This window comes from Typha latifolia, chromosome 14, assembly GCF_019914945.1.
Source record: "Typha latifolia isolate L0001 chromosome 14, TyphaL0001v2, whole genome shotgun sequence".
Classification (NCBI taxonomy): Eukaryota; Viridiplantae; Streptophyta; class Magnoliopsida; order Poales; family Typhaceae; genus Typha; species Typha latifolia.
This window is the reverse complement of record NC_133099.1, coordinates 2,215,666-2,227,638: the sequence shown is the minus strand read 5'-3', so window position 1 is coordinate 2,227,638 and position 11,973 is coordinate 2,215,666. Positions and strand designations below refer to the sequence as shown.

The 11,973-nt window shown below is 36.7% G+C and overlaps 3 protein-coding genes across 3 annotated transcripts; 2 read left to right on the top strand and 1 right to left on the bottom strand.

The window, feature by feature from the left end:
• Positions 1 to 210: 210 nt before the first annotated feature.
• Positions 211 to 1,640, top strand: LOC140800649 (endochitinase-like). The gene is made up of 3 exons (XM_073155411.1): positions 211 to 695; positions 855 to 1,011; positions 1,091 to 1,640. The coding sequence occupies exons 1-3, from the start codon at positions 257 to 259 to the stop codon at positions 1,494 to 1,496; spliced, it is 1,002 nt and encodes a 333-aa protein (XP_073011512.1). The 5' UTR covers positions 211 to 256; the 3' UTR covers positions 1,497 to 1,640.
• A 1,996-nt stretch (positions 1,641 to 3,636) lies between these two features.
• On the top strand, positions 3,637 to 5,012 carry LOC140800596 (endochitinase-like). The gene is made up of 3 exons (XM_073155351.1): positions 3,637 to 4,082; positions 4,231 to 4,384; positions 4,472 to 5,012. The coding sequence occupies exons 1-3, from the start codon at positions 3,671 to 3,673 to the stop codon at positions 4,839 to 4,841; spliced, it is 936 nt and encodes a 311-aa protein (XP_073011452.1). The 5' UTR covers positions 3,637 to 3,670; the 3' UTR covers positions 4,842 to 5,012.
• A 3,094-nt stretch (positions 5,013 to 8,106) lies between these two features.
• Positions 8,107 to 9,325, bottom strand: LOC140801049 (NAC domain-containing protein 6-like). Its single transcript, XM_073156040.1, has 3 exons — positions 9,094 to 9,325; positions 8,735 to 9,003; positions 8,107 to 8,583 (listed from the first exon to the last, which is right to left on the bottom strand). The coding sequence occupies exons 1-3, from the start codon at positions 9,257 to 9,259 to the stop codon at positions 8,164 to 8,166; spliced, it is 855 nt and encodes a 284-aa protein (XP_073012141.1). The 5' UTR covers positions 9,260 to 9,325; the 3' UTR covers positions 8,107 to 8,163.
• Positions 9,326 to 11,973: the final 2,648 nt, after the last annotated feature.

Genomic DNA, 11,973 nt, shown 5'->3' with positions numbered 1-11,973 from the left:
CTCACAATGCATATTTAGTTAACAGAAAATAGATTATTTAAATTTATGGGGTAAAATGATGTTAGTATAAAGTACAAGGGGTTAAGGTTAAAAAACTAGGGGGTTATTTGCAAAAGATCAAGAGCTCATAATTCATAACTCATACGGTTCATACCACGTCCGGTCTCTGTCTATATAAGCACGCATTCACCCTCCTAATTCACTCCAACTGCAAGCTTTCTTGGACTCCAAAATTAGAAGAAGATATGCTACAGGAATGAAGGTGTGGATCTTGGCAATCTTTTGCTTGTGCTCGCCACTGCTGGGCATTTTAGCGGAGCAATGTGGATGGCAAACAGGGGGCGCCTTGTGTCCTCATGGGCGATGTTGCAGCCAATTCGGCTTCTGCGGAAACACTGATCCTTACTGCGGCCATGGTTGCCAGAGCCAGTGTGGCGGCGGCCTGAACCCCACCCCTCCTCCACTGCCGCCAACGCCGCAGGGCGGCGGCGTCGGGTCGCTACTCAGCGAGGCATTGTTCGAGGAAATGCTTAAGCACCGGAACGACCCCAATTGCCCTGCGCACGGGTTTTACACGTACGACTCCTTCGTCGCCGCCGCCAATTCCTTCGGAGGCTTTGCGACGACTGGTGATACGGATACTAGGAAGAGGGAGATCGCTGCTTTCTTGGCACAAACATCTCATGAGACCACTGGTGAGCTTGTAGTTCGTTGTCATACTATTTGTCAAATTTTGGCCTAGTAGTTTAGCTAAAGAGGTAAATCAGTAAATGCCTTTGACCTGTTTGTAACTATGCTTCATCGAGACTCTGAGAATATAAGTTGACCTAGTTAATTCACATTTAAACCTGTAGGTGGATGGGCAACTGCACCAGATGGCCCATATGCTTGGGGCTACTGTTATCTCCAAGAGCAAGGTGCTACTTCTGACTACTGCGTTCAAAGCGGTACTCAATGGCCTTGTGCTCCAGGCAAGAAGTATTATGGCCGAGGGCCTATTCAAATCTCCTAGTAAGTACCTCATAATCACGTAAAATTAGTAAATTGATATCTTAGTCAAGTCAAATTTGATGCATAATTAAATTATCAGCAACTACAACTATGGCCCCGCTGGGGAAGCTATTGGCGTTGACCTACTGAATGACCCAGACTTGGTTGCCACGGACCCAATCATCTCATTTAAGACTGCACTCTGGTTCTGGATGACACAACAACCCCCTAAACCCTCATGCCATTCTGTGATCACCGATCAATGGACGCCGTTGGCCGGCAATGTATCAGCCGGATGGCTTCCCGGTTACGGCGTGATCACCAATATCATCAATGGAGGAATTGAGTGTGGCCATGGACCAGATGATAGGGTTAAAAATCGGATTGGGTACTACCAGAGGTACTGTGACATTCTGGGTGTCGATTATGGTGATAACTTGGACTGCTACAATCAGAGCTCTTTTGGCATTCTTCGTAGAAGTCATGAAATAAAGGCCTTAGGCTAAGTTATGTCGTATTCAATAAAAGTATCTATCCTTCAATTCTTCCTGAATTGATGAGATAGTGCGATGTTTAATGCCACTCCTAAGGCCCTGTTCAAATCCATCTAAGCCCGTTAAATCAACATATTATGATCATCTCTTTTGCAAGTTCAAATGCTCGTTAGGAATTTACTGCTAAAAATGTTTTCATCTCTGAGATATAAATTGATTTATAGGACGATATGACAACCTCGGTCTCTAACTTGTTTGCATATATTAGTTGGGCCTTATTGGGCCGAATGGATAATAGCAAACTGGGCTTCATATATACACACACATCGCCGGCCTTTTACTTGCTCTATAGGTTTAAATATGTAATCCTATATTTCTGGAGACTTATAACAAATAATTTTGGAGAATTTATTCAAAACACCCTACTACTTGACTTTATTATAATTCACACCCAACCATATAGATATCCAGTTATTTACCATTCGATCCATTGTTCACACCCATTGCTTATTATACCACCATCGGATTTTAAAGACTGATTCCCCATTATATTTTATCTTAATATTAAAAATATTTAATTAGAGTATTAAGGTTATTTTGTATCTATACTTAATTTAGATAACCTATATGGTAACTATCCTTTTAAGAGAAGTAATGTTAGGTGGTATCTGAGATATTAAAAAAATATGTGGCTAAATGATTAAAAAAACAATATGGTATCATTAATGTGAATAATAATATAGGCAGCATATTTCTATTTCTTTTATCAACATAGGCAGCATGTCGACAATTTGTAAGACATTCATAAAGTAAAAATATTTTCCTACTTTTTCACTGTGCTTTTTCCCCCACAACTTTGAAGTTCATGAATATATCTATCTATAGCATTATAATTTCAAATTAATTTGAATGTACCATCAATATCCGTAGACATGAATAATTCATTCAGATTCTAAAAAGCGAGGGCCATCCAGGTACAGGTCTTCGGTCTTCCCCGTATTTGGTTCAAACCACCAACTTGGCACCGGAGTGAGCGTCGACATTATTAGCCCTGCTCATGAATGAATCTAATAATAATACGAGGATACAAAGACAAATATCATAAATATCCTGGCACTAAGGTCTCTTGCATGGATGGCCATCACCAGCACCTGCCAGTCCGAGCAGCGCCAAGCATTCTTATTGCCCCCCACCTTGATAAGTTCTATAATGCCCTCCAACATTAATTGCAAGGCGTTCACACAGGAATCCAAGATCGACTTGGGGATACGGAACTCGAAGATTAGCTTCTTTTCGCAAAGGTGGAGGCCAGGGGGGAAGTCAGGGAAAGGGATTGTGTTTGACTAGAAAAACTCTCATCGTTGCCTCACAGTCGATCCTCAGAGGGTCTATCGTTGCATTATTGAGGAGCTAGGGTGCATTGCTAGGATTCAATACATTACTCTGTTAAATAAATAAAGTTTTGATTAAAAAAAAGAGAGCTATATTATCCTAGAAAAAATGTAGTTTTTTATATCTTAAAACGTGCATGGCTTTAATTTTTAAAGCTCTCGAAAAGAATCAAAGAACAGTGCAATCTCTTGGACTTAGTGTACCATATATACTTCTTCGCTGTTGACCAGCACTAAGGGAAGAGAGATAATATGAAAACAATACTACGATCCGTGGAATATATGGTGGGCAGAGGATAATGGCGAGAAATTCCCACAAAGATGGAGAAAGATGGAGTAATTGGCATCACGAAAACGTGCATGCATGTGCTTCTTTCGTCGTCTTCACTCAAGTCTTCTCTTATCCTTGCACTGCATTCTAGAATTAATGAATTAATTCTTGTAGAATCCTAACTAAGTTGACGAGTAGTTAGCAAGGTGTTAATCCTTAACTAGCATGCATGTTATAAGTTAAGCTTGAAGTTATGCTATGAGTTAGCAGGTTAGTACCCTATATTTCAAGATTATTATCCAAAAAACAGAGTAAAACGTAAGCTTCAACCTAATTAATTCGCCCATAATTAAGTCTTGCCACCTAATCAACCTAGCTCGTGTTCTGTCAGAGTCTACGTAGTCAAATTAAGTAATTAGATCTCACACGCTAAGCCGACGAATAATTCCCATCTCTTCCTCTATATAACCTCACCCTATTTCTCACCTATATGATCACTACTACAACCTGATTAGTTTAGAGTAATGAAGTTTTGGATCGTAGCAGCCATCTTAGCCTTATACTCATCGCTGGGCAGCTTAGCCGAGCAATGCGGAAGCCAAGCTGGTGGTGCCCTATGTCCTAATGGCCAATGTTGCAGCCAATACGGCTGGTGTGGAACCACCACAGACTACTGCGGCACTGGCTGCCAAAGCCAATGTGGCGGCGGAGGCGGCGGAGGCAGCGGCGGCGTCGCTTCGCTCATTAGCCAGTCAGTGTTCGACCAAATGCTTCTGCACCGCAACGACGCTGCTTGCCCTGCGCACGGGTTTTACACCTACGAAGCCTTCGTCGCCGCCGCCAATTCTTTTGGGGCGTTTGCGACGACCGGCGATACGACGACTCAGAAGAGGGAGATCGCTGCTTTCTTAGCACAGACGTCTCATGAGACCACTGGTGAGTTAGTGGTATTTAGTAGCTCATAGAAGTAGTCTACCTTCGCCTAGTAGTTCAGTTAAAAGAGGGACTAAGCGTTATTAAGAATAAGTACATTTGAATTGTTTGTAACTATGTTTCACTGAGAGACTGAGCGTTATACTTTTAGGTGGATGGGCAAGTGCACCGGATGGCCCATATGCTTGGGGCTACTGTTATCTCCAAGAGCAAGGTGCTACTTCTGACTACTGCGTTCAAAGCACCCAATGGCCTTGTGCTCCAGGAAAGAAGTATTATGGCAGAGGACCAATTCAAATCTCCTAGTAAATACCTACCTAAATTAATACTCAATTAAATATATACATATATTTGTCCATTACCTCTAATAAATTTATGTAAAATTATTGTAGCAACTACAATTATGGGCCGGCTGGGAAAGCTATTGGATCAGACCTACTGAATGACCCAGACTTGGTTGCCACGGACCCAACCATCTCGTTCAAGACTGCACTCTGGTTCTGGATGACTCCTCAATCCCCTAAGCCCTCGTCTCATGACGTGATCACCGGGCAGTGGACGCCGTCGGCCGCGGACGTATCGGCCAACCGGCTTCCGGGCTACGGCGTGATCACCAATATCATCAATGGAGGACTTGAGTGTGGGCATGGACAAGATAGCAGGGTCGAAGATCGGATTGGGTTCTACAAGAGATATTGTGACATTCTGGGTGTTAGCTATGGGGATAACTTGGATTGTTACAGCCAGCAACCCTTTACCTAATTCTGTAGTAGATGTTGTACTTGTGAAATAAAGCCAGGAAGCTACTACTTTATCATTTATGTCTTTGATGTATCGAATATATGTGTGTATATACACACACGTATATGCCCATTAACAATGGAAGGTGGGCATGAATTAAGTAATAAACAAGAATATGTGTGTGTTCCTTTCTTCGCAAGCTAATTTCACAGATTAATTTTAATGTGATGAGGATTATTTACTCTTATTTTAGAAAGAAAAAAAAAAGGATAAAGTTGAGAATAAAATGATCTTTCGAGATTTGAAATTTATATTTTTTTAATTGATAATTGCCACATAAATCTTTCAAGATGTCATAATTACCACTAAACTTATTGTGCTCTTTCAGGAATGCCATTTAATTAATTAAATCAAACTAATAGGGATTAAAATCTAAATTAGGCTTAAGAAATACTATTTTCCCTTAAATAAATCGTCTAAAATGGTTTAATTTTTTACCTAATATTACAGTATATTAAAAAATCTCTTCTTTCATCATAGATATTTAACATTCTAAACTTAAGAAAGAAGGATATTTTAGTATATTTTTATTATTAAAATATATGATAAATATTTGATTATAAAATAATTATAATGACAGTTATAAAATAATAAAAAAAATTTAAAAAAAAGTAACGACAATTATAAAATTTCAGAAGATTTGTAGCAATTATATGAAAATAAAACTGTTGATCTCTCTCTCTCTAAAAAAAACACCATTGATCTCGATGATGGATTAGTAGGATTAAATATTAATTATAACATTATTATCTTATTCTTTTAAAATAGAGAGTCTTCTGGAGGTGCTATGTCTAAATAACGCTAAAATTAATTAGTGGCACTCCAAGCTATATACTATGGAAAAGAATAGCTTGAGATTCCACAAGTTATAAAATCTACGTACGAAATTATTTCTTAGTCTACAAGTGGGAAATAACTTTGAGGACTTGACTTTCGAGCCTACTTTGCTTGCGGTCCTTAAAAGATAGATAAACAAATTATTATATATATATATATATATGTACTGTTGTATATAATTATAGCAATTGGGTCGGATTAATCGAGTTTGAGTTAGGTTAGACAATACCAACATGAACTCAGTTTATTTATTAAATATATTATATATGTCAAAAACGGTTCTAAAATGTATATATACATACATATATATATATATATATATTTAAATTTATATAAATTAGTTTGGTTATAACTATGTCATTTAGATGATAAACTAATTATTAGGGTTATAAGCCCATAATTAGATTATCATGTTATAAATAAATTATTATGGAGTCATAAACGGCTTGACAAATTTGGTGAGAAATAAATTTATCAAGTTAGAGGTAATAAATATAAATACAACTTATTTAATAATCGAGTTAAACAATTAATTTATGATCTGAACCTGATTATATTAAATTTAAAATTTTTAAAATTTTTGGGTATTATTTACTTTAGAAATAAGGTTGATTCTAGAATAGTTATTCACATTTATAATTACCAAAATGTGGTTTTTATTCTAGAAATAATTATTTTTTTGTTCACTTGTATTATAGAATAAAAATGTAATAATTATCTTTAATGTGATATAAAGTAAAGGAAGAGATAAAAAAAATATATTTTATTTTTTTATTATAAAATTAATATATATACCCTTTGATATGATATCAAAAAATAAATTATAATTGAGTTAACATGTGATATAAAATATAATTTTAATAAATAATATTTGTATTTTAGAATGAAGATATTATAGTGTTTAGCCGAACTGAACAGGGGCTTAGATTTGCTTCTTGTTATAGTAGTCTGATAAAAAATGATGCCACCCTTAGTTGTATATAGCGATATTGTTAACACCTTGTTGTATATATATATATATATATATGTATGTATTAGTTGGCTCCCACATTTTATATTTATTGGTTCGAGAAAACAGTATGAGTTAATTTTAACATAATACAAAATATTCTATTAAGTTATAGATAAAAAAAATTAAATACTTTAAAATATCCTTACATAAAATTGTCTGCCCAAGATAAAAATGATAGTATTGTATATATAACTGATCAACTGCCCAACTTGCCCGTCCCTAGCCTAACCCGGCTAGGTTTGGTCTCGGCTTAGCCTGAGCACGAACTATCAATGAGCGACATGGGCCAATCCTTTCCTCGCTCGGCCCGACCCTAAAACCTGTCCATCAACCCAACTTGAAAGTCTGGTTCGAAAGCTTGCTCGTCAACCTACACGAAAGCCCACATGTTTGGCTCACACGAAAGCCTGCCCTTAGTACTATGTGTTGTTTAAATATTTTTAACATATTCTATTTTTCTAAAAAAAAGAAGAATAAAAATATTTTTTAAAAAATAAGCTAACGGTAAAAAAAAAATTCTAAATATTTGCGCCAATCCGGCTCGACCAACCTGCTCTCACTCGAGTAAATAGACAGTAACGAACTAGACTATTCTAGCTCGGCCTGGCTCGATCCACTCACGAGCGAGCTGGCGAACACGATAGCCAGCTCGATTAGCCCAACCCGAACTCGGCTCAGCCCGCCCGATAACCGAGTCTATCCGCAAAGTTAACTTAAGATGAGATATTATGCATAATATATATATGAAAAATAAAGCCAATGTAAAGCCCGGAGGATAGGGTGTTGATAATAATTAAAACCAATTATAGAATATTTTTTTTAAAAGAATTAATTTCTCAAAGTCTAATCTACCCAATTGAGATAAATTAGATCTAGTTGATCCTAAATCAGATTAAACCTAGTTGAGCTGAACCAAATTAAGCCCCGGACAAATTTTAAATCGACTTTCTTTTTTGAGAAAAGATTGGGGATTAAACCATAGACTTTTATTAATAAAATGAACAAACTACAAAGTTTTTTTATAAAATTAATATGAGAATTAGAAGTGATAAAATCAGTTTTGCATCTTGATGGGTAGACTGCACCCCATCTGCCCTAAAATATTAATCTCCATTGAGAGTAGCAGTCCTCATCTAAAGTTTCTTCTGTTTCTCTCGTTCTAAATCAGCCACCAAAATAAAGAAATAAAGAAATAAATTATGTCAATATATATATATATATATAATTTTTCCTCCGATCCTCCCAGTAGTCTTTTTGAGTGAAGCAAGATTAAAGTTGAGATAAGATAATTGTTCTCTTTCGTAATCACCGAGAAGCACAGAAGGCCACATCTCCCTTCTCCAAAAATTCCATCTTTGCTGCATGAACGCATGCAAATTTCTAGTCCGAAGCCAATTAACGTCACTCTTAATTTGCCAAAGTTTAATTACAACTCTAGATATTAAGCACGCTGGTATAATAAGGAGACCACTGTTCCATCCAAGGGCTACGTAGCTGAGTTAGGAATGGATCCTGCATCCACTCGAGTCCACTATATTTTGGAACTTCTAGCTCAGTTAGGCTCATCGGCCGGCTTTGTACATCGACGGTGGCCGTCGTCATGGCCTCCACCTCTATTTTCACGACGTCCTGCTCCTGCTCCTCCTCCTCTTTAGCTAACACAGCATTCACGCGATTACCAGTCTTCTCTAATGCCGTCAACTTCTGAAAGCTCTCTTGATCGGAGCATGAAAGAGAATCCACTGGAGATCCAGAAGTTTGCGATGATCGTGCCTCCTCGAGCATCGCCGCCCTATGCTCGAGCTCTTTCAACGATGTCGCCTTCCGATATATCTTGCACAACACTATGTCCTCCTGCATGTTCCAATAGATTCTTTTAGCTTCCAAAAAAGAAAATAATTATATTAATTCCTTGAAGTGATTTGTGAATAGTGAAAAGCGCAGGGTTTAAACCGCAAAGATGGCAGCAACGCACTTATCGGGAACGATAAAGTTACTATCGTACCTTGGGAGGGGTTATTCCATCGGGGAGCCTGTACTCGTTCATGACCCAATCCGTCCTCGTCCCTCTCGGCGCTCGACCCTCGTAATAAACCAACGTCTTCTTCAGCCCAATCAGCCGTTTCGGGTCCGCCGCGGACCGGATTGGGCGATCCGACCCGGTCGCCTTCCAAAACCCCTTCCCCGTCGTCCGATTCGGCCGCCCCCCGTTCGATTGCTTCCGATCCCTCGGCACGTAGAAGTACCACTCCCTCTCCCCTATCCTCGCCAAACCTATTCATCCACCGGTAAGTGACGCTATTCGAGAATAAGTTCTCATCTGATCGGGATAAAGGGAAGTTATCTGTTTATATATATACGCACCGGGGAGCTCCCATGGATCGTAGCGGTAGATATTGACGGTGGTAATCACGTCGAACTGGAGTCTCTTGCCGTTCACGACGGTGCTGAGGTAAAAGTCGAGCAGCTCCTCCTCCGTCGGATGGAACCGGAACCCTGGGAGATCGACCTGTGAGCCACTTGAGTCCATGGCGGACAGGAATAGTTATCGTAGTGGGAGGAGTAGTTATTCTTCGAAAAAAAATCTTTGGCTTTTGATCTTGGATGGGTTTCCTGGGAGGAATAAATAGGCAGGGAGTGCCATTAGCTTGTGTTGGGTGGGGCCCACGAGACCTTCTCAATCCCCTAATTTCGATTTACGATGACTTTTACCGACGTGGAGAAGGACAGGGGGATCGGTGTTGTTCTTGGATTTATTAGTGATAATTTAATCACGGGGTTAGGTAAAGCGGCTTCCTTTATTATTATTATTATTATTATTTGTTGTTCAAAAATTGCATTTATTTAATGGTTCATATCTTATGTTTTCTTTGAATCCGCAGCATATAAACACTGAAAGACAAGGTGCGAATAAGAAATTCATTTAGAATTTAAAATGTAACTTTCCTTGAAATATTTTATAATTTGACACCTTATGATTTTCATAATTTTTATTTAATATAGGTTAACTTAGACGGTACTAAAAAAATATTCTGTTATAATATATAAAATAATTAATAAATATCTCATTATTTCCATCTTCTTTATTTTTCTTTTTTCTTCTCAAAAGAGAAGATGAAGAGAAAAATAAGAAAAGACGGTGGTGGAAGAGATAAGTAGGGAAGATAGTAGATTGATATAAAAAATAAGAAAAAAAAATGATAAAGATATTTTAGTAATTTAGACGATATTAATTAGTCAAAATAACATCATAGCGTTATATAATAATTATAAAAGGAAAAGAGAGATTAAATTATAAAATATTCAAAAGATAGAATATAAATCACAAAATAATTAAAATATAAAATATAATTTATAAAAATTCTAATATTTTACTATCGATGGTTCCAGTGGTCGAGGTTTTACGGCTCATGAGTCATGAGTCATGATTCCTGCACGACTAGACTTTAAAATGCTCAAATATATGGACCTCGGTTATTCTTCTCGTGGAAACTTAATAATAAATTGTGGTTATAATTTAGGCATCGTTAGATTGGATAAGTTTACAGCTGTTGTTTGAAATAACTCCTTTAGAATCATCTGAAATCAATAAACAAATTCGTTTTATACCTAACTCTGTTTAATTATTAATTAATCTTATGGTTTCTAAAGGTTAGGCTAAAAGTTGAAAAGAAAAGGAAAAAAGGTTAGTAGCACTTTAGATTTGACATTCTTATTATACAGCTATCAGTAAAAGTCGTACAAAATTCTAATAGTTATAATTAATTAAACATATTTAACGATCTTAATTATATTTATAATAAAGCTAATGAACTCGTAATTTTTAGACAAAATTACAATTTACCTTCTATATTAGAACTCAATATTATATTATACTCTTGAAGAATAAAACTTTTTATCCTCTTAATAATGTAAAAATATTATAATCTTCGTCTCTCTGTAGGAGTCCAGGATAACTATAATTTAATCATCATTTGATACTAATCCTCCTAGGATCGCATGAATAAGTTGCTATATTAACCCTTTAGGGAATAAGTTTATTCAACCAGGACGCTTCCTTTGACTGGAAAAGGTTGAAGGAATTGAAAGAGCCGATAAGATCGAGAATAAACATTGATGGTCTGCATAAAGGACAATCTGATTGGCATTTATTCTCTTCATTTACTGAGTCGTCCGGAATATCTTCCATGGCCTTGGTCATAGTTCACGGGATCTTCCAGATAACTCCAAGATAAGGTGTTGTTCTGTTGGCCCAGAATTAAATTTTCTTGGGATAGCCACTTATCCTATTCTTCCACTAACGATGTGAATATTTGGAATCGTTCAAAGCTTATGCTTTCTTTTTTTCTTTCTTTTTTCTACGGTTTTACCTCTAGATAGTTTACTACTATACCCCCCTCTCTCTCTCACAGGAGTCAAGAGTCAAGAGTCAAGTCTTCATCTATTGGAATGTGGGAACTTTGTGGACAAGAGGGAAACTAAGATTAAGATAGAAAGGGACAATATTATTTTATTATTTTTAGGGTTTTTTTTTTTTAACTTGTATACTTTTAAAAAGTCTCTTATTTATTCATATATATATATATATATATATATACGTTATTTATTATAAATACCTTAAAAAAAACAAAAACAAAAGTACCCTTATAGACAAATATATTGCACCGGAACCCTAATCCCTATATTTTTCTTTTATTCCTTTTATATAACAACTTTAAAAAACATATAAATAAATAATAGTATCGAAAAGTGCACCTTTTTAACGCTTATGTATTAAAAAGAAGTCTTTATTACCGAGAAACTATCCTATATAAATATCGTCCAACTTTATCTCTATTCTGATTATAGGTTATTCGGAGAAACTATCGTATGAAAATCGTACAACTTTTTTTTTTTATAATATTTATTTCTAATCTTAGAATGATTCAACGTCCACTAGAAAGGAACTTTCCTTTAGTGGATGAGTCGTCGTAGCTCCGGCCAAGTCGTCTTGTTTTAAGTTTCCATCATCAAAGTGAAGGCCAAAGCTAGCGGAAGAGCCATGATCTACTATATTCCACAAAGAAGTTTATAGTTTATTGGTCAATACTTAGGTTTGTTTCTTCTAGTGGGATTACGTTATCCTGATGACTGCACCAGTGGAGGAGGAGTCTTCGGCGGAAAGTGAAGTCTTCCTGGTGGCGGACAAAGAGACCACTGACTTTGGCTCAACCGATTACTCTAGGGTTCCCATTCTTGCATTGA